Genomic DNA, 22,115 nt, shown 5'->3' with positions numbered 1-22,115 from the left:
TTTGGTCACGTGATCGAACACCTGATAAACATGAACTCATTTATCTATGCCAAGCACTCTACCACGAGGATGTCATTTCCATTGGAGAAGGGCTCTGGGTCCACTGACAGAGCTCCGGCCTTCACCTGTCCGCCTCCCTCATCTCCACCTGAAGGTCCTTGAAAGGAACTGCACGCAGGTGTCTCTCCTGTTCCCCACCTCTATCTCAGTGGTACTCTGCACTCAGTAAAGATGTGCCACATCTGGGAACTTTCTCATCAGACCATGCAGAGAGGAGCTGGGCCCAAGGATTCGGGGACAGGCGTGTCAGGCACCCAGGTACCTCAAACCAGAGGGGCTTCGCCGGGGTGTGGGCCCTACTGCCCTGCCAAGCTGCCCTGGTGTCAGCCGGGAGAGCACGGACTACAGCTCGGAGGGACCTTGGGCACGTTAACCCCAACCTGTTTGCCCATGTCACCCAGGGCTGTGAAGATGGCGTGGGACGAGTGTGGACATGCCTGCGCAGAGCAGGTGTTTGCTGAAATGAAAGGGGGGGGAGAGCCCCCATCCCATCACACCTGATGATGGGATGGCCCCAGCTGTTCAGGACAGGTGGGGGCAGGGTCTGCGCGGAGCGGGGGCCCAGAGAAGCCACTGGAGATCTGCAAGGACCCCCTGCTCGCTCACCACGTGGGCCCCACGCCCCCACTGGGGTCAGCCCTCCCAGCCGAGCTCACACATGCTTGGACAGCAAGGCAGGCAAGAAAGAACACAAGGCCAGTGCTAACTGCATCCCAGTTTCTTTTTATTTATTTTTTTGTTCTTTTTTTCCTTTTTTTTTTTTAAGTATGGAAGCTCAAGTATAAGATGTAGATTTTTTTTTAAGCTTTACAAAAAAACAAAATAAAACAAAAACTCCTTTTGCATTCCATAAAAATTGACAGAAAAGCACCTGGCCAGAAGAGCAGGACGGTCCGCAGGTCCCCGCCCCCCACCGTGTGGTCTCCGCGGGACAGGGGCCAGGCGTGCGGGACGACGCTGAGGGCCACCTCTCCTTTCTCCCAGAGCTGTCCCCTGTCCCCGCCAACCCCCAACCCCAAGCAACTCCCAAACACACGTGGAATCAGATTTCCAGTTTTTCTTCTATCTTTCACACACCACAGTTATTTCATAAAATTTTTTTGTTTTACATTTTTTACACCAATGTAACAAAAGGGTGGGAGGGAAGGGAGGCAGACAGACAGTGTATTTTATGCCTATAAATGGGTGGTGGTGGAGAGACGGGGGGGCTGGGGCAAACAGAAAACATGGTTTCTATGGAAATACTGAGTTTTGATAGCAAAATGTGGTGGGAAGTAGGCCTCAGAGACAAGAAGGGTGTTTATAGGGTTTATTCTCAGGGAGAGATGGCGCTGTGCAGTGGTGATGCAAGTTGTTGTGTGACCTGGGGGGGGAGGGAAGGGACGAGGGAGGGAGCAGAAAACGAGTTTCTAAGAAAGGAATCTAGTGAGCGCACGGCAGCGTGTCCGGTTAGTTGGGAAGAAGAGGCTTAACACTGCTGCTTTCTCTTCAAAGCCTCCACCAGGTCGTTCTTAAGAGCTTCTTGTTTTGATTTGTCTGCAAAAGTCTGCACAGACCTGTCCGGGGAGAAGAATTGTCATTAGCAGGCTGAACAGGAAGAGTGCAGCGGCGAGGGGCCGAGGGCTGCCCTGCCGGTGCATCCAGGGCGAGGGGCCGGGTCACTGGGCTGGATGCCCCCTTCCCCATCCTCTGGGAGTGCGAGCTGCAAGCTGTGCGGAGGGGGCAGAGGGGCCCAGAGCCCGAGGCCGGCCCCGCGGGGGAGGCCACGGCCCACCTCTGCACCAGGCTGGGCATGACCCGGACTCTGGGGCACAGATCCCAGTGTCAGCCTGAAGCAGAAGTGGGCCTCCAAGCACGCCACAGCAGAGACCGTCTGTGCTTCAGCCCAGCTGTGGACTCAGGCCAGAGGTCGAGAGATAAGGACCCCGTTACAAAGCACAGGGTGCAGGGCTGGCCACCCGGCGAGCATTAGGAACCGGCACCTCGGACGTCTGAGCCCACTGCCTGGGCAGCACCTGCGGGCAGGCACTTTTAGGCTTCGGCTGCAAGGCACCATCAGCTGTTAACTTGGCCAAGAAAATCCCTCAGCCTGAACTTCAAGAGGCAGGAGGGGACAAGTAAGTGGCCCTGGGTCGCTGCTGTCAAATCCTGAATTTGTGGGGAAATGTTCACGGGAGTGCACTTACGCACAGGTTAGACTGAGCGAACGACAGCTAACCTTTGTAGAGGTTGTACAGTTTACAGAGTGCTTCTCAGGCACACTTCACTCTCACAAGCATTCTGGAGGGGTCTGAGCATTATTCCCAATTTACAGATGAGGAAACTGAGGCTCAGAGAAATGCTCCTGGCAATGACCTTAATGATCACTTTGTCAGATTTCCTCGATGTGTGGGCTAACCAGGAACTTACTCAACTATTTGTAAACTTCCTAACAGTTTCAAAGCAGTGGAAGGAAAGAGTGGAAGGCTACCTTGCAGGAATGCTGTGGAGCCACGGGAATGTCACGCTTGACACGCACTGGCCGTGAAACAGAATGGGAAAGAGAGACCAAAAAATAATCCCCCCCCCACCGAATATGGGCGAAAGGCAATGAAGCAGGACCCAGGAGCCTCCCACGTGGAATTCTGGCTACTGAGTCCTGGAGACGTCATGGGAAGTGCCCTCGAGATGGTGAAGGAGGAGGCAGAGACGAGGCTTTGAAAGAGTCTATGCGCAGCTACAAAAATTCCCACGAGAAACGCTGACATTTTTGGTTGATGCCGCTGAATACACTTTTCTGAGCATTTGCTCTGCTCTGCTCTGCTCTGCGACGGCCAAAGGAAGGCTCAGGCGCCGGCCCTGGTGGCCCTCGGGCTGCAAACCTCAGCCAGCCCACCACGGGCTTCTGGAAAGCTCCCAGTGGGAGGCTAACTTGCCCAGCGGGAGGATGCGGTGGGCGGAGTGGTGGCTCCCACGGCACCCCGGCCCGACTGGGTGCTGGCTCTTCTGGGAAGGAGCACGCCAGGCCTGGGCTGTACCCAGCCCCCCGCTACCGCCCCAAAGGAGAAATTTCCAGAGTTAGAACCAGGTAAGGAACAGGAGGTCAGGCTTGGAACGGCTGGAGGTGCAAGGAGCAGGACCCTCGTTTAGGGAAAGGAGCTCGGGAAGGTCACTGCCAAGCAGCTCGGAACCAATGCCTGGAGGTGGGAAGGAGGGCCTGTCCTGGACAGAAGGTGCCAGGCTGCCCACTGCTGCAGGGGATCTATGTCAGAAAGCCTCCAGTGGGTGGCCACAGGACTAGCCGAGGTGAGGGATCCAGAAGATTCTAGACCCACCCTAAAAGCTGAGGGGCTGGAAAGGAAACTGCACCATATGGAACGCCTTAAAAGGGGCTTTCTTAATGCTCTGATGGGAGTGTAACGGTCCGAGCGTGAGGCTGGAGGCTGACAGACGCCCCAGGCCTGACGCACACACACACACCAGACTGTGCTGCGGTCCCACGGCTGCAGAAGAGCCGCTCCGCCTGGCTGCACAGGCGCCCCACCTCTGTCCCCCCCACTGGGCCTCTTCCGGGTCAGGGTCTCCGAGTCCAGCCCCTGGGCCTGGGAAGAAGCCCCTAAGCCCAGGCCCTACAGCCCTGCCCAGCTGGGTTTCCAAACGCCTCTTATTAAAACCAGTTTCCCTGCTCCTCTCCGGGGATGCTGACTGCTTTCACACATCTGTATCTGTCACTAGCTCAAGTCATGGTCCTTGGCCATCGTCTACAGCCAGACTGCTGCCCCTCCATCGGCGTAAGGCATTTAGGAGGACAGCTGCAGCTCGCCAGGGGCAGAGGGTTATGCCGGTCCCGGCGGCTCCAGCGGCACCCGGTCTTGGGGGTACCAGGCCCGGCCCGGGGGTTACAGCCGCACTCTGTGTTCCATCCTCAGACTCAGGGCGATACACCGCCCCCTTTTAGGTCGGCTAGCCCCAGTCAATCTCCCACAGAGAACGGGGCTCATCTGGCTTCTGGGATCCTTGGTGGACAGCTGGCGAAGCCCCGGCTGCACACACAGCAGAGGCCGCCAAAGCCACCGGCCAAGCGGGAGGCCACTGGGAGCGGCGCAGGCGAGCGGCTCCTGCCGGAGAGGCGACGGTGATGCCCGGCGATGCCCGGCCTGCTCAGGGGCAGAAGCCCAGACGGCCCGCCCTCACACGCGGCCCCGCCCAGAGTGCAAAGCACACACACCGCACACGTGATTGAGGTCCGTGTAACGCGGGGCGGGGTGAGTGTGCACGTTAAGGGGGCTGCTCCCAGCCGCAGACACGGGGTTAGTGGAGTTTAAGGGTCCGGCGGGGCCCGGCGGCTGGTGAGTCCTGTTTAGTGGGGCGGCGCTCAGGCCTCTCAGGCAGGGTACCTGGAGCGGCTTAATTATCAGGCTGGATGTGGATCTGGCGCTGCGTCAGCACTTGGGAAAGCTCCCTCTGCAGCTGCAGGAACTTGGGGTTGTCGGGGATAACGTCAACAGATCTACAGAGAGTGTGCAGAGGTGAGTGCAGCGGCAGGGGAGGACGAGACCCAGGAGCACGAGGGGCGACAGCTGAGAGGATGTGCTGGGCACACACAGGCAGAGAGAGGCCGCTGCCGCTCGGGGCTGTGGTGGGGAGGCTCTGCCGCGGGGCTCCTGCGGGCGGCGGTCGCGGCTTTCAGGGGCTCAGGCCACACCCCGCAGGCTCTTCGCGGCCTTCTCCGATTTGTCAGCCAACGCCCGGGGACCCTGCAGGCCAGGCGGCTGTGTGGCTGGCTCAGGGGCCCCAGGCTCAACAGCCAGAGGACAGCAATGCTCTGGGGGTGGAATAAAACCCAGTGGGGGCCAGACCACGTTCCCCACAGGCAGGGAGGAAATCAGAAAGATGATGAGTCCAAAGTGGGCCCCATCTTTTAAAACCCTATGAGTGAAAGACTAAAACATTTGTCTCCTGGACAGATTCACAAACCAGAGCTGCTTCCTGCCTCTCCTTGTTCCCAAAGGAGATCTGTCCACAGTGGGGGATTACAGGAAACCACGGGCAGAGCGTTAGCCCCTGGACCCGCGTGGTGGTGTAGGGCCGCACACCGGCCTCCATCCCACCCCCTCCCTTCGGCAGTCCTGCTCCTGGATGGCCGGAGGGCCACTGGGAGTCATCCCTGGTCGAAGGTCACACGGCTCTGGCTGACAGAGGCTGCATGAGATCCCGGCCTCCCGACTCCAAGGCCCGTCTCGCTCCACAGCGGCCTCCACTACCCGCCCCCCCAAAGGGGCTCTGGCCTCCTACCCTGCCCACCATGACCTTGAGGACCCAGCGAGCCCCTGAGCCCCCTTTGGCCTTCACTGGGGCCGACGCTGAAGAACCGAGGGCACAAGACGTGTGGGGAGGGGCAGCCAACAGCCCTGAGAGCACCCCAGGGTGGCGGGTCCCTCTCCAGAAAGCAGCAGGTCGGGGGGCTCTTTCTGTGGGACACTCTGCTGCCCTGGAAACCAGCCAACCAGAGGCCGGTGGTGTCATGCCCTCCTGCGTCTTAGGGTCTGATCTGGAGGTATCCTCAGGCCCAGGAGCCAAAGGGGCCGGGCAGATTCTTTAGGTGGGACTCAGCCTGAGGGACCGAGAGGTGACTCCAGGGACAAGGGCACCGATGTTGTTAGGGTGAATGGGCCCCAGGAAACAGAAATGGTGCAAGTCTACTCTGATTCCCACATCTATCCTGAGTACACACTCTGTATGCCGGGCTCTACCCTTGCAAAACCTGCATTAACAACCGTATAAGGAGGATAGATACCTCAGCCCTGGCTTACAAAGGAGGAAACAGAGGCCCAAGGCCATAGAGCTCTTAAGCAGTGACCTAGGATTCAAATCCACATCTTTCTGGTCCCAAAGCCCGTGCTTTGGGGTACATTACCTTAGCCCATTAACGATGTCCTTTGTTTTTCCAAAGTAGATCTCATTCAGCGTACTTCTGATTTTATTTTCCATGTCCTGGAAAAGGAGGCCGGTGAGACTGACGGGAACGCCCTCCCTCCTCCCGCCCGCGCCCCTGCAGTCCCCGCTGTGACCGCAGGGTGGAGGCACGTGAGTGTGTGCCCTGAGCGCCTCCCCATCCTGGCGCCCAGGACGCCAGTACCAAGTCCCGGTGTCCCAGGCTGACCCTCACTGGGAGCTGGCCCACCCCACTCAACCACCCGCCAGCCCTCCCCCCAGCTCTGTGAACAACCCCGTGCACCCCCTTCTTCCAGGTGGCGTGGGGAAGGGGGAGCTGAGGTGTAGTTCAAGCTCCCCCTCCAGAGCCCACTGGTGTTCCCGGATCTGCTTCCCGTCTGAGCTCAGGTCTCCGCTCGCACCCACTGGACGGGGGGAGCAGGACTTAGGGCCTCCCGAGCTGAGTCTTCAGGGTGCATGTATTTGGGGGACAGTAGAGGGGGTGCCTCTGGAGCTGGGCCCTGCTTGCATCCAAATCAGAAGGCTCAGGAAACACGAGGCCAGGGCAAAACATGAGAAATGCGCTGCTGGCTGCTGTGGAGCTGCGAGGGAGCAGCACGGGAGCCCGGCAGCCGGGCTCTAAGGGCGAACGTCCCATGCGGCGGAGGCGAACCGCGGCAGCAGGAGGCCCACTCACCTCGACCAGGCGCCCGATGTTGGCTATGTGCGGGGAGCAGTCGCTCACGGTTTCATCCTTCTCCATCTGCAAAGAGACAGAATGTTCCTCTAGGTCAGAGAGCCGGGTGAGGGCCCAGGGCCCGTTCTCCCTGCTGGCAGGCCCGGGGCCGGCTGGCGGGGGTCGAAGGCCACTTTTCCAGTGAGGGAGCCCCAGCACAAAGCAACCCAAGTTTCAGGTCGCAGACAGTCCGGCCCGCAGAAGCCCCGAGGCCCCGCTTCCAGGGGAGAGTCTCGCTCCGCCCTTGTGGAGCACACCCCACCTCCACCTCCACAGCCCACAGCAGGGAGGGCGCAGGTGACCACCCCTGCCAGGCACAGGCTCAGCTTGGGGCCTGATGTCGCAGATGAGCCCCCAAAGTGCCGTGCCGCTGCCGTGCCTGTGTGGCAGCTACGGAGGGAGGGACCGGAAACCCGGGTGTCAGGAGACTCCGAGGCTCAGACAGATGGGGTGACCTGCCCAAGGTCACACAGGGAGTGACAGCAGAGCCTGGGTCAAAGCCATGCTTACTTCCAAGCCTACATTCCTTCTACTGTGTGAGGCTGCAGGGCCGGCCGAGTGACCGTGTGGAACTTGAACAAGAGAATCTCAATCCGCATCCCTGGTTACGACAGAGGGGGTTTAAGAGGAGGTGGGACCCAGCGAGCCAGTTCCGGCCCAGTGATCAGTACTCTGAGTATTAAAAGGAAAGGGGGCAAGGAGGGGAGAAGGCACTGATGACCCTGACACGAGCGCTGAGTCATGACGCACGCGCAGCTCTCCCCCAACTTCCACCCTATGTTTAAGGCTTACTTCCCTCACAAGATTATACATTCCTTAAGGGCAGATGTATGTACCTGTTTTACACTTCACAGGTGCCTAGCAGAGTGCTAAGTGCATAAACGCTGTTTAAACCGAGTGGAAGTGTAGCTACGGTCACCACTGTTATTTATTTATTTAGAAAGATTTATTTATTATTAATTCATTAATTTATTTTTGGCTGCATCGGGTCTCAGTTGTAGCACGGGGGCTCTTCGTTGCAGCATGCGGGCTTCTCTCTAGTTGTGGTGTGAGCAGGCTCCAGGGTGGGTGGGCTCTGTAGTTAGCGGCACGCAGGCTCTCTAGTTGAGGTGCGTGAGCTCAGTAGTTGCAGCGTGCGGGCTTAGATGCCCCACGGCATGTGGGATCTTAGTTCCCTGACCGGGGATTGAACCCGCGTCCCCTGCATTGTAAAGCGGATTCTTTACCACTGGACCACCAGGGAAGTCCCTCACCACTGTTACTGAAATAAAATCTGGAAGCTGAGGCAGTCTGGGGGAGAATGGATACATGTATACGTATGGTTGAGTCGCTTTGCTGTGCACCTGGAACTATCACAACGCTGTTAATCAGCTATACTCCAATATAAAATACAAAGTTTAAAAAAACACAAAAAAATCTGGAAGCTGAAATAGGCAACCAAGAAACAGCATGAGAAGGCAGGAACTGGATCAGGAAGGCGAGAGCTCAAGGTGAATTCAGACCAGTGAAAACAGCAGGGCAAAGGTGGAAGGTTAACTACCTTCAGCACCGGAAGAACGGGGCAGATGCTTGGGGTGCGTCTGTTCGGAGGCTAAAGGCCTCTGCCCAGTCTCACCTGCTTTTACTTCTCTTACCCATTAGGGAGAGTGACTTCCACGCTGGGAAAGGTAGAAAAGACCCAGTTAGGAGGGAGACAAAGCCGCAGATGGGAGGAGAGAACCAAGTCGCTTTAAATGATTAAGTTTCAGGGTCAGAAAAATCCGATTCTGTGACAGAGACATCCCTGAGAAGTTACGGCACACTTCAGAGGTGCCAGAACACTGGCGGAGGGCAGAGGCTGACCCCACTTCCGTAACAGAAGGAAGGGTGGAGTTGGAGATTAAACACTGGCTTGACACTGACCCAGACAACAATTTCTGATGGGACCGTTAAAAAAAATCATCTGCTGGCGCACTTTCACATCAGATACTCCAGGAGCCAGCACGGGCTCGCTAGGAACACGATCTGCTGCGAGCCTCTCCAATTTCCTACTGAGATGGGGACGCTGGGCTGAAGAACAGAGGGCTCCTCTAAGATCACATCACTGTGGCAGGTTCCCATCCAAGATCCTGTGGCCGAGGCTGGACGACAGCCCGCTCATGTTCCCAGGGTGGCCTCCAGGGCATCTCGCACGATTCTCTACCTGGCCCTGGGTCTACCTGTTTGTCCAGGACTTAAAGAAAGGCACAGCGCAGAGGGTTCATGGGATCCTACTGCCAGCATCAAGGGTGGAGGTGATGAGACCCCGAGACACGGGTCAGCTGCAGAGCACAGCACTCCCTGGCGGCAGCGACCTCACTCCACCTGGTCCTCCTAAGAACCACTTTAAAGCCGAGGAAGCCAAAGCTTAAAGGTGTCAGGTGCTCTGCCCAGGTGACAGCCCCGCCTGACCCCGCAGCTCTGCTCCTCCAGCCCCAGCGTGCTGACTGCCTTCACCAGGGCAAACGCAAATCACCTGCTTTGGCTCAAACACTAACCTCACCGAGAACAAAATGAGGAACAAGCCCAGTGAAGAGACTTGTGGGTTTCAGGTGATTTCAAGCTTGACAAGAATGTGACAGGACCAAAAGGAAACTATATTACTGGAGCCCAGCTCAGGGGCGGCGCGCCCCCCATCACGCAACGAAGCTGCAGGGGCGAGGCTGCGTCACTTGCTGAGGGAGGGCCCCCCATTCCGTCCCAGCCCAGCCACGTCCACAGGGCTGGATGCAGTCTGGGTTTTCAGAGAGCCGTGGGCAAACTGGAGTCCTTCTGCTTAAAAGGTCTGAACACCCTGACCCCAAGAAATGGGAAAGAATTTGGATATCTCAGGCCGGGAGGGGAAAGACTCGGGAGGTCCTGGCCATGCTCTGAGGGCCCGGCTGTCCAGCAGGGGCATGTCCGGCAATCCATGTCATTGCCAAGGGGCGACGGAGCTCTCTGTTATTATATCTGCATCTGCTCACAGAGCAATGAGCCCTGGGTCCCTGCAGGTGTCTGGGGAGAAACGGGGTGGCCATTTGTCAAGATGCTACAAGAGGGGGATCTGGAGTAGAGAGATGGTCTGGAACCCACAGCCTTGCAAGGCCCTTTCAAAGTCAGGAGACTAAGTCTGAGAGTGAAGACGCCTGGTTCTGGCAAGACCGTTTGGCTGAGGGCTGGCCAAACAGGAGAGACTGAGTGAGATGCTAAAACGATCGGCTGCTCTGCCCCCAACACCGGGCCCTGAGCCACCCCGGGCACTCTGGCCAGTGATCCTGGGGAGTCTCGCTCAGGGGTTGACACAAAACAGGAGGTGAGCGTGCCCACCAACTTCAAAGTGAAGTCACACCCCACCGTTTCAGGTGGATGAGCACCCCACCCTGGGCAGCGCCGTGGCATTTGTGGGACATGCTGGGCCCTGAGCAAAACCCTGCGGCCACGACGACTGGAGCGTGTGCACGTTGCACAGGGGCTGGGACCGCGCTCCGCCCTGAGCAAGGACAGCGCTTGCCTACCCATTTTTTTTTTTTGGTACGCGGGCCTCTCACTGCTGTGGCCTTTCCCGTTGCGGAGCACAGGCTCCGGACGTGCAGGCTCAGCGGCCATGGCTCACGGACCCAGCCCCTCCACGGCATGTGGGATCTTCCCGGACCGGGGCACGAACCCGTGTCCCCTGCATCGGCAGGCGGACTCTCAACCACTGCGCCACCAGGGAAGCCCTGCCTACCCATTCTTAAAAGGCATTTTTGGACACCGACACGCTGGCACTGAGTGTCCTCTCCTCCCCCGTGGAAGAGGTTTCTGTGCCCGGCCAGACGGCAGCTCAGGGCTGCTCTTCCGGGCAAGGAGAGGCCTGCGGGGGGGGGGTCTGACCCAAATGAATTATGTCCTTCCACAAACTGGCCTCTCTGCCTCCCCAGCTCCACGCAGACGGCAGACTCCTGGCAACCCCAGGGAAGCAGTGAGGCTCTGAAGCTCAGTGAGGGCCCCATTTTAAACGCGCACCAACCACGCAAAGTTGAGGCCAGAACTGGCGGCAAAGGGCTCAGGGCCATCAGGGAAGCAAAGTCACATCAGATATCCGACCTCTGGGGTATCATCTCTGCTTCAGAATCAAGAGCCATCCTCCAACAAAGGAAAAGGCTGGAAATGCTGGGCGCTCAAAGATAAAGGAGGTCTGGGCATGGGGGCCAGGGCGGGTGAGCCTCCCCCAGGAGCAGACCGACTACCAGGGAGGACACAAGGGGCCACGAAGCTTGAGGCAGGGAATCTGAGCCCAAGGCAAACGCCCAGCAGGGCCAGGGGAAGGGAAGGAAGAGGGTGGGCTGGGGTTGGGGCAGAGGCCCGGCACACAGACATGCCTCCACGGCCCCCCTGCCCGCACCCTGCCGACTCCCTTCACACCTGGTCAGGGTCAGCTCGCTGGCAAAGCTGGTCTGCCAAAAGTAGAACTATTTTTGCACCGCAGGTATTATTACATCCTTATAGAGGCGATGCCAGAGGAGAACATTTTCATGTGCTGTGGTCGCACAGATGTTCCACAAGGTGGTTCCAACAGAGTCTGGAGTCAGAGCGCAGCCCGCCTGTCCCCATCAAGCACCTCCGCTCCTCTCCGTGGCCCGGCAACGTGGAGGACACGGGTGAGTGTGTAGAGAGCAGGTCATTTTCCTCAAAAGGGAAAACGTGAGCAGAGCCCGGAGGGTGGGAACCTGCAGGAAGCCAGCCCCGTCTAACGGCTGCTGCTCTGGAGCCCTGGGGGGCGAGGGCCTTCCTTGCCTCTGCCCTGCACCGGAGAACCTAATACGTGCACCAGGCCCAGAATGGCGCCTGCTGAACGGCAGCTCCGCTCCCGGGACTCTCCCCGGCCTGGCTCCTCCTAGTAACTGGGCTGGGCTCCGGGTCAGAGCGCAGCTGTGAGGCCAGGATGTAACACGCTGTCAAGCCAGAAGACAGTGGTCAGACAGCCTCTCAAGGAAGGTTTGGTTTGCCCAGTTTAGGAAAAATTTAACTGAGCCTAAAACTGTATACATTCTAGAAGATGGAAAAGTCTCTGCTTGCGTGACAGGTGGTAGTAGCAGTTAACAGCTATTATTTATTGGGCATAACCCGTGTGTCAAAATGTTTTTTTATTTCTGCTCTACAACCATCTTTCCAAATGGGCATTATTAAGCTCGATGGTGAAAGTGCTGAATTTCAGAGAAGGGAAGTGGTTCGTCCAGGTCGCACAGCTGGAAAGAGACTGGGCTAGGATCTGAACCAAGGTCTGGAGGATTCCAAAACCTGTTTTCTTCCAGGAGACTGCTCCATTTTCTCAACTTCACCCACGTTCTTTACCGGAAAACTCAAGAACAAACCGCAGTCCAGGGCTCAGAAATTCCGAGCAGTTTCATCCCTGCCTCACCCGCCTGCCTTCCCCCAACCCTTCCCTTTTTCGGATGTCTGCTCTGTTCCTTGTTCCTCGCCTGCCCGACCTTCCTAGCGGGGGATGGGCACAGGGAGGCAGCCTCACACCAGCTCTCTCTCTCGAACAGGCTGGGTCATTCCGCCCCAGGTCACCGGACGTACACCAAAGCATCCCTAGAAGCCACGCCACTCAAGCCTCTCCACCCCTGAACCCAGGAACCTCAGGGAACAAGGGAGCACCTGGAGCTGGGCCTCCCTGGGTAAGAAAGTCCTCCCTGAGCCACCCCAAGTTTGGCCCGGACCCCTCTGTTCCCCACATCTGGAGGGAAGGCCATGGGCTCTTCCCCCTGCAACATGCCGCCTTGCCTGACTGCCAAGCGCGAGTCAAAGAGGATTTCCCTGCATTAACACGCGGGCAGGTGCCTCAGCTGGAGTCTCACTGCTCGAAGATACATCACAGGGAGCCCGGTGCTGAGCCGGGGGGAGAGCTCGCCTTCCGAGTGTCCGCCCTCACATCCCAGCTCCACAGGACATTCCACCTCTGCTTCTAAATATTTAGTCGGAAAAAAATGTCAAATGAACATCTGCAGCGCCCGGCCCCAGACTGGAAACCTTGGATCTCCTTCCCGAGATTCGCAGTCTTGCCTCTTTCCCACGCCTCCAGCTGTCACACAGAAGTGACCTCTCAGTGCAACTTCCTTTTCAGCGCGTTGGTACTTGGCCTGCGGAAAGCAGCCTTCCCACCGGGGCCCAGGTGGCAGCTGCTGCCCTCCTGCCCTCAAGGATTGGCCGTGATGAGCCTCTGCGAAGACGGCACTCACCTTGCCTCCCACAGCTGCAGGGATCTGCCAAAACACTTCCTCTGCTTGCTTTCCAGGGACGTCCCGAAGAGACGTCTTTTGGCGGGGGGCGGGGGGGGGGTGTGGGTGGACAAAAGGCCGGAGTGGAGGAGATGGGTGAGGGAGCCTTGGTCTGAGCCCCTGGGGCATCTCCACAGCCCAGGTCACAATGAGGTGTGAAATGTAGCTCCAGTACATTTACCGAGAGCGGTAAGAAAGTCAGTGAGAGGGGCTTCCCTGGTGGTGCAGTGGTTAAGAATCCGCCTGCCAATGCAGGGGACACGGGCTCGATCCCTGGTCCAGGAAGATCCCACATGCTGCGGAGCAATGAAGCCCATGTGCCACAACTACTGAGCCTGCGCTCTAGAGCCTGCGAGCCACAGCTACTGAAGCCCGCGTGCCTAGAGCCCGTGCTCCGCAACAAGAGAAGCCACCGCAATGAGAAGCCCGCACACCGCAACGAAGAGTAGTCCCGCTCGCCGCACCTAGAGAAAGCCCACGTGCAGCAACGAAGACCCAACACAGCCAAAAATAAAATTAAAAAAAAAAAAAAAAGGCGGTGAGGGGGCCTTGAGAGAGGAGAAGATGGAGGCAAAGCCTGGGGAGCCAGGGAAAGGGACTCCTGGAGGGAAATTCCGCCAAGCCCAAGCCATGGCCCTTCCCAGGACAGGCACAGGAAGCAGGAAAGTGGGGGAGCCCTGGGCATCGTGCCAGGGAGGGGTGGCCCCGGCCTGTGCAGCTGCGGGGTGGCCAGTATGAGCTGGATGGAAACGGGAGAGCTGGGAGCCCTCGGCCTGGCTGGGCGCTCCTGACCGCTGGCTAGGATGGCTGCCAGGGTCGGGGCCTGGCACTGTGGGCCTGGTGAGATGGCCCCTTCCCTCCTGACACATGTGGGAAGGTGTGAGTGTGCAAGTGAGTGTGGAGCTGCCATTACGCCTGGGTCACAGCAAGTACCGCTTACTGGAGGAACTCGAGCGAGGAAGACCCACCTGAGCCCAGCACTCACACCCTGGGGTCACCCCAAGACGTCTCCAACCCGTCCCTCCTCTACTCCTCCTGCCTCTGCCCTTCCTCGTTATTTCCTGCCTTGAGGCTCCTTCACTGACCACCCGGCCACGGGTTGGTCACTGCAGCCACCGCTGGGGCCATCCTTTGAAGTCATAAATCTGATCAGATCAGTTGACTACTTAAAAAATCTTAAAACCCTCCGCACTACCTCTGGTGGTGAAGGCGTCTCATGTGGTCACTTGGGTTCCGGCAAGAGGCACCCAAAATGTGGCGCTGCTGAGCACACTCCAGGGAGGCCTGGCGCCTCCACTGGACTCTGTGGTTCTGGCCCCACTCGCCACAGGGCCTGTTCCTGGGGCCACTGGCCCACTGCTGCTGCCCACGCTGCTCGAGGGGCTGCCAAGGGAATGCTCCTGGGCGCCCGCAGGGCAGTGTCCTGACTGCTCAACGCATTTCTGTGCAAACGCTTACTGAGCATCTCTTAAATGCCAGGCCTACAGATACGGGACAGATTAAGACCAAAAAAATGCAGTGCGGCAGAATGCAGCTTTCTTTTCTTCCAGGCAGACAAATCTGGGTTCACATCCCAGCTCTGCCTGCTACTTAGGTAAGTCACCACAGCAAATTACTTAATAGCCTGAACCTCAGTTTGCTCACCTGCTAAATGGGAGCGATCACTATGCTGTTGACAACCCAATCAACAGAGACAGCCCACATTACCACACGTGTTCACTCTGGATCGCTGATCTGCTAAGCTTTCCTGGAACCCCTTCGCCTCCCATCCAAGAGAACCAGAGATGTTTTCCCAAGGCTCATCTGGGACAAACAGCTAAACCCGCAACCCTCATTCCCCCTGTATGCGCAGAAGCTACACATCATTAACTTAGATTTGTCACCCTCATTGCTTCCCTGCCCCTCCTTTTGCAGTTACTTACTTTGGAAACCAGCCCCAGATTTAATGCACCTCAGATGAGTTATGCGACCGGCCACGAGGATGATGACAGAAGCATCAATTTCCTCATGAAAGCCCAAGAGCACAGGTGATCCCAACAGGCCCGCGGCCCGCGCGCTGCGCTGAGGACGGCCGCTCCACAGGCCCGCGTTTGGCTTGGCAGCGGGCGCTGCTCACAGCAAGCCCAGACCCTGGCCGTGGGCTGGCAGCTCTGATCTAAACTCTTAGGAAGGCTGAGGATTAAATATTTGTCCAGGTCACTGTAAACCGGGTGGAATTATAAACAGTTCGGAGCGGTAAGTGATGCAGGAAACAGTTTCCGGATACGGGTTTAGGACTTTCCACCACTCCCCAGGTGGCAGGGTGTCGGGGAGGACGGCTGCGAGGGAGCCAGCTGCCTGGGGTCCGGCGGCCCCTCCCTGGTCAGTGGTTCCTGGAAGACGAGGGCCCATTTCCATGCAAAAGGATGGTCTCTGCCCAGTAAGCACTAGCCTCTGGGACAGTGTGGGGACAGCTCTGCCCAGAGGCCAGAGAAGGGGACCCCCGAGATCCCCTGCGGCTCCAGGCCCCGTGACACGGCAGAGGTGGTGCAGGTTCTGCACGGAGAGTGTGAGGCTCCGACACGCGGCCCAGGCACCTGCCTTGCACTTCTACTGTTCAAGTGCACGGAGATGCTTCTGTGACTGCACTTAAAAGAGCTACTAAAAAATTAATGGTTATGAAAAGCGTAATTATTATCTTACTGAAAAAGCCATTTTGATATTAAAAGGAACCCTCATGCAGTCAGGCACTCCCAGGATGAGGATGGCAACGGTCACCTCTGCCAAGGAAGGCTCCCTCCTGAGGCCCTTCTGAGGATGCTGCACTGCAGCCAGCACCGGCTTCTCTGAGGCCAAGTCTCACAGGAGACTCAGGCCAAGCCACCTGTCTGTGCTTCCTCTTCCTGTCACACGAAGACACCACTGCCCTGCACCAGCACAGGGTTAAGGCCTTCCCTTGGGGTGGGGCTGTTAAAAGTCCTAAACAGGACTCTTAAACGAGGGGCTTCAACCTGCTCAGAAGCTTCAAGCAGCACGTGAAGCAGAAGTGAAGACAAGTCTGCTCCAGGGGAGGCGGCACCTTCCAGTCCAAGCTCCCAGCTCACCTCACACACCTGGAAGGGACACCTTGAAGATGGGCTGCTCATGACACCTAAGCCAAAGATGGGCAACAGAAAGGCACACAGCAGCTGTGATACTGTGATTTATAAGAAATACACAGTTTGGTCATTCGGATGACCAAAATACATTTCTCACGTACACCTGCTCTTTATCCATGGTTCCGGGCTCACAGCTCCCAAACCCTTGGAATTTCCTGGGCGATAAGAGCAATGGGAGCATCTTTTGTTACATTTGGTCTCTTGTCCTCAGTTCCTGAAATCAATCGCTTCAGGGCCATAAAGGTGAAATGGGTGCCTTGTCACTCATAACAAGCCCCTTTCCACCACAACTGGGTTTACGTTAATGAGATGACTTTTGGAAAGTACCTAAGCATGGGGGCTGGTTGCCAGGGGAACCAACCATAAATAGAGGGGTGGAACTTTTAGTCCTATCTCTATTTCCAGGCAGGGGAGAAGGGCTGGAGGCTGAATCAATCACCGACTGCTAGTGAGTTAATCATCACGCCTATGTAATGATGTCTCCACAAAACCCCACGGAAGACGGGAATCAGCTTCCAGGCTGGGGAACCAAAATGCTTCCAGGGGCCCCAAAACTCCACGAGAACGAAGCTCCCTTGTTTGAGACCTCGCCCCGTGGATCTCTCCATCTGGCTGTTGATTCGTAACCTTTAAATGTCCCTTGGAATAAATCTGCAAACTAATGAGTAAACGGGTTTCCTGAGTTCTGTGAGCAGCTCTAGCAAATTAATCGAACCCAAGTAGGGGGTCATGGGAACCTCTGATTTGTAGCCAGTAGGTCAGAAGCACAGGGGACAACCTGGACGTGCCACTAGCATTGGAAGGTGTGTCTCAGGGGAGGGAGGAGGGCAGGCAGTCTTGTGGGACTGAGCCCTGAACCTGTGGGATCTGATGCTATCTCCGGGTAGAGTGTCAGGCTCGTAGGTGAATTGTAGGACACCCTGCTGGTGTCTGGAGTACTGCTTGCTGGTGGCATGGGGAGTCGCCCCCCAAGATGGAACTAGGTACAAAACCCCAAAGAGTAGCACTCGTCAAGTTTTAATGTGCACATAAATTACCTGGAGAATTTTGTGAACTTTAGATCCTGATTTGGTGGGTCTGGGTAGGGCCCCAAGCTCTCTGCATTTCTGACAAGCTCTTCCGCGGTGCTGACGCTGGTCCCTCCTGGACTAGACTGTGGGCAGGAAGGTTCCCTCCACCTGCAGAGCAGAGGCTCTCAAGAGAGCCCTCCTGCCTGGCCGGGCCGTTCAGGACCAGAGAGGTGGGAAACACAGCAAAGCAATGCTTCTCGCCATATCAGAGGAGCCTGAAGTGCAGAGACACACTGAGCCCCTGAGGGCGAGGAGAGAGACGCCACGGCCAAGCCTGCAGTCCCCTGGTCCTGCAGGGCAGGGAGCCGGCTGGGAAACGGCAGGCGGTGTTCAACCACAGGTGGCTCAAATGGCATCTATCTGGAGATGTGAAGCCCTGCTCAGGCGGTGAATCAGAGCTGGACAAGCTCACCCGGAAGACCAGCGCCCTAGAAAGACGGTTATCAGACTGATGCCTCCCCGCTATGGAAGTCTTTGGTAGCCAGGCTGGAGGGCTCCAAACTTGGCCTTGAACTAAGACGAAGACAGAGTCATCTTAGTTAACGTGCAAGGAAGAAAGCCGGAAGGAGCAGCTAACACCTGGATGACCAAAACCGAGATTCGACATCATCTGTCCCTGGCAGAGTGGACAAAAACCAAAACGTGAGTTCACATGTAAAACCTCATTTTAAGAAAGATCGACTGCACAAGAACAGAAGGGGAAATCCCTGGACCGCCAACAGCTCGTGGGAAAAGAGGTGGGGTGGGGAGCCAGTGGGGGGCCGTGTAGCCTGCACGCCTGTGCGGTGCCTGCAGAGCGGCGCGCGGCCCATGCTGGATGCCTCTTTTTATGGAGACTGATGTAAAAGGAACGGGCTGTCCCCCAAGGCAGCGAGCTCCCTGGTCCCACCCGAGCAGAGCGGCACAAACTGTCCTGTTAGGTTGGGAGATGACCTCTGAACTCTTCCCACGTCAAGACCCTGTGACTCAAGCAGTCTTTGGACTGCTTTGACCAGACATACCCATTTTTTCTGTATGAGGTGAACGAATACGCTGTGTTTTGAAAAGTGCCCTGCTGGGGTGCACAGTAGAGGATGCCAGTGACTGTCATTCCGTTGCACCCCTGCATCCCTGGAGCACTGCTGCGGGGGCCAGAGCTGAGCAGAGAGCAGGTGTGTACCACAGGACACCTGCCTGGGGAGGCCGGTAAGCCCGCTCGGAGGCTTAACAGGCTCTCCCTCTTCTGGGTCCCTGTAGCTTCTTTTTCAGTCCTTTCTCTCCTTTTGGGGACCCTGGCTACTATCCCCCAGCAGCCTGCTGCCAAGCCCCTAGGCTGACCCCCCGGCTGCCGTCACTCCTCACTGCCCACCCCCATCCACAGATCACGGCCATCCGTTCTCGCTGCAGAAAGCACCTCTCCATTGTCCAGTGGCTGCCGGCTGCCCACACCCAGCCCTCTCTCGACTGTGAGAAAGCTGCCTGATTTCACTCTAGGAAATCAACACCCACACCCCTGTTCGTCTCCTCGACCATGGGTAGTCACATGACCCTAGCATCAGGAAGTGATTCTGTCCGGGACAAGTAACCCGACCCGCCAGTGAGACGTTCCTGGGGTTACACGGCAGACCTGCTCTGCGAGAGAGGCTCTCCCCCAGGATGGCCAGAGGCTGCCAGGAGCCCCCGCATGGAGATCCAGAGTCCTGCCCACATCGTTCGTGTCTCAGACCCGGGCGGGCTGAACGATGTCGGAACGTCACACTTAGGTGAGCTGACTCATTTCCATTTTCACTTAAGTCAGTGAGAGTTTTACTTCCGTCACCTGCAACCAAGAGCCCTAATACATCATCTAAGCCACAACTGAGAAAGTAATCCATTCTAAAATGTTACCAGCGGTAACGCCCTAAACGTCACGGGAGCATCTTAACATAAACACCTTGATCCCAAGTAAAACCTCCCGTGACTGAATGTCGGGAAACACGGACAGGCCTGTGGGGAGATCACGTCAGGCGCAGGGGCTGCCCCAGGACCCTCTGTGGGGCAGCTGCTCACTCATCTCCATACACGGCCAGCCCTGGGGCTGCAGCCGGGGGCACTGACCACTCTACCTGTCTAGTAAGGCTGCCGCCGAGGTTCATGGTGCCAGAGCCGGATTTGTTGGTCTGCAGCCACAGCATCACCGTGGAGGTCAGCTTGTAATGGGCGGTGCGACCGCTGGACTTCTCCTGTAGGAAGAGACAGACATCAGAGCCTTGGGCACAACCCTGAGCTGAGGAGAGCCCGAATGGCCCCTGAATTCAGGTCACTCTAACACGTCCCTTCCTAACACGTCACCATGACATGACCTTACAGAATCCCAAATGGTTTTTAAAGGGGCCGAACCTGCGGTCACTGTATCCAAGTTCTTTGGGGATCTTTTTCATCAATGACTACTGCGATCCTGACTTATCTTTATCCACATGGCTGTGGGCGCTTTTAGGAATCAGCAGGGGTTTATACATCACAACATATCCCCATCAAGAAGCACCTGCTAGGGAACAGGCCGCACCGTTTGGGCTGCCAGCTGCAGGCGGGGGGTGGGGGTGGGAGCTGTACCTGCACTTCCACCACGTGGATGGAGTCCCAGCAGCCTTTGATCTTCTTTGATCCATCTCCAGCCTTCTTTATGAGGATCACTCCAGCAAAACCATGATCCAGATCCCAGAGGTAGACAGATGAGACGCCGCCTTCAAAATACCTGCAGGAAGCAGGCCCACGTGTCCATGAGATGTTAAGCCCGTCAAATTACAGATCATCACCCCAGGTCCCAGGGGTGGTCATTTGGCAAAGATTCATCTAAATGTCTCTCTGGGATTAACGACCCTCCCTACGGTGGTTCCCGGGTTGGTTCTTGCATGTGTCCTGCTCATTCGTTGGTCAGGGGAGGGGATGCAGCATCCTTTCGGGTGGGGGGCTCACAGAAAGAACACGGAATTAGGAGTCCAAAAGATGAGTCTGAGTCTGAGCTGCCCTTCCTCTGCTTTGTGGCCTTTGGCAAACTGACTCCACTTCTCTGGGCTTCACATTCCTTCCAGAAGAAGGATCCAGAACGTGTGTGACATGTAACAGACCCTCAATGGGGGTCATTCCCATTGAGTAATCATTACCGTGAGATACTCCTATCTTTTGGGATGCCTACTTTACAGGCGAAAAACACGAAAAACAGAGCAACAACAGTCCAGACTTGTCCCACTGAGAGCAGACAGAGCTCTGTTCCCCCCGGAACGCTCCAGGGCCTGCACACGCTGGGGCTTCTGTGGGTTTTTCAGAGCAACCTGCTGCAACTGTATAGCCTGAAACGAAGGGCTAAGGTTGGGACCGAGCTTCCTCCGCAAGTCTGAGGCAATACTGAAAAATTCCTAATTCAGATCAAACGCAGGAGGGAAAGAAAAGGCCAGAGGAGCAAAGGAAATCAGGCAAGGATCCCAAATTCAAGGGCACCAAGGCAGCGGCTGTCCGTACAGGTCCGAGGAGCTCAGAAAGCAAAGGCGGACCACCAGCTGACATGGCAGCACCTCAAATTCTGCTGACGACCAACTACAACTCTGGAACGATGGAGTCTCTGGTGGCTAATAGCACACTCTTTACCAGAAAGTCTGTGGCCTCTCTGACCCCATTTAACCCTGCATCAGTGGTGCAGAAGGCGCACTCCGGAACTCTCCAGGAGGCCCGGGGCCGCGGCCTCGGATGTGAGCAGCAGGCAGGCACGGAGACGCACGGGCTGGGGAGTCAGGCAGGCACATGTCCCCATGCCCGCCCCGCCAGTCACCAGTTACGTCACACGCTTATCCGCCCGATGACTACTTATCAAGAGCTACCAGCTACCAGCTCTGCGAACTGGGCCTTAGTTTCTTTATAAAGCAGGGACAGTATTGGGACTTCCCTGGCAGTCCAGCTAAGGTTAAGGCTCCACGTTCCCAACGCGGGGGGCCCGGGTTTGATCCCTGGTCAGGGAACTAGATCCCGCATGCCACGACTAAAAGATCCCACACGCCGCAACTCAAGACCCGGCACAGCCAAATAAATAAATATTAAAAAAACCAAACAAACAGGGATGGTATCTACTTTCTAGGACTGTTGAAAGACAAAAACAATACAGGAAAGTAGATACCTGACCAAAGATTATTATTTTCATAACAAAAACAAGTAATAGAAATAAACATGTATATGAATTACACCTCGATAACGCTGTTACATGATAAAAAATATACATGGTAAATGCTAATATTTAGACAATGTAAGCGATGGGTATTCTAAGAATTCTTTGTACTCTTTTTTGGATAATTTTGCTGTAAATCAAACTCTTTCAAACTAAAAAGTTTTCGTACAAAGGCCAGTATGTGATATACACCAGAGTGTAACCGAGAGACAGACAGAAGAGGTAGTCCCTCTTCATGCTGGCGAGCTGCAGGGCCCCGCGGCTGCTTTGTCTCTGGCTCTGACCCACCGCAGGCCCACTGGGCGTGGCGCATGAGGGCCCACACCTAGGTCTGTTCCCCTCGCGCCCTCCCCGCCAGCATTCCTCAGGGAGACTGTCCCGACTGCTCCATCCCGCGCTACCCATTGCGATTGAGCCCCGGGGCTAGATGTTGGTCAAAAGATTGAGGGACTGAGGTTGAGGGACTGAGGGAAAGGAAAGATCGAGGGATTGAGGACTCTGGCTTCCGACCAGGGCAGCAGAGCGTAGAACTGTGAGGGGAAAGCACAGGAGAATGGAGAGACACACCTGCGGGCCCGAGCTCAGTGCCAGCCCAGGGCAACTCCGGGAACCTGGCCAACGCTGGGCACTCGGGGACCCCACTCGGGAAGGCGCTTTCCCTTGTTCTAGATCTCTCCCCAGACCCCAAGTAGGTAAGTGTTCTGGCGTAGAGCCTGAGGCGCCCCCAACTTCCCTCCACAGGGCCACCCTGACCCGGCCCAG

At 56.8% G+C, this 22,115-nt stretch overlaps 1 protein-coding gene across 2 annotated transcripts in view; it reads right to left on the bottom strand.

Annotated features, from left to right (window-relative positions):
* Positions 1 to 763: 763 nt before the first annotated feature.
* The window catches only part of CAPZB (capping actin protein of muscle Z-line subunit beta), a 136,084-nt gene continuing 114,732 nt past the window's right edge, over positions 764 to 22,115 (bottom strand). Inside the window, exons 5-10 of one of the 2 annotated variants that reach the window (XM_082664069.1) lie at positions 19,751 to 19,892; positions 19,264 to 19,380; positions 6,671 to 6,736; positions 5,957 to 6,033; positions 4,437 to 4,549; positions 764 to 1,616 (exon numbers count right to left, since the gene is read on the bottom strand). In XM_082664069.1, the coding sequence (XP_082520195.1) occupies positions 4,447 to 4,549; positions 5,957 to 6,033; positions 6,671 to 6,736; positions 19,264 to 19,380; positions 19,751 to 19,892 (505 nt within the window). In that variant the 3' untranslated portion in view covers positions 764 to 1,616; positions 4,437 to 4,446. The remainder of the gene's footprint in view (positions 1,617 to 4,436; positions 4,550 to 5,956; positions 6,034 to 6,670; positions 6,737 to 19,263; positions 19,381 to 19,750; positions 19,893 to 22,115) is intronic. The other variant, XM_082664070.1, reaches the window with a different exon arrangement.

The sequence above is a fragment of the Grampus griseus genome (assembly GCF_964374135.1).
Source record: "Grampus griseus genome assembly, chromosome: 1".
Taxonomy (NCBI): Eukaryota; Metazoa; Chordata; class Mammalia; order Artiodactyla; family Delphinidae; genus Grampus; species Grampus griseus.
Note: the sequence above shows the minus strand (reverse complement) of the source record. Positions and strands in the feature narration are given on the sequence as shown.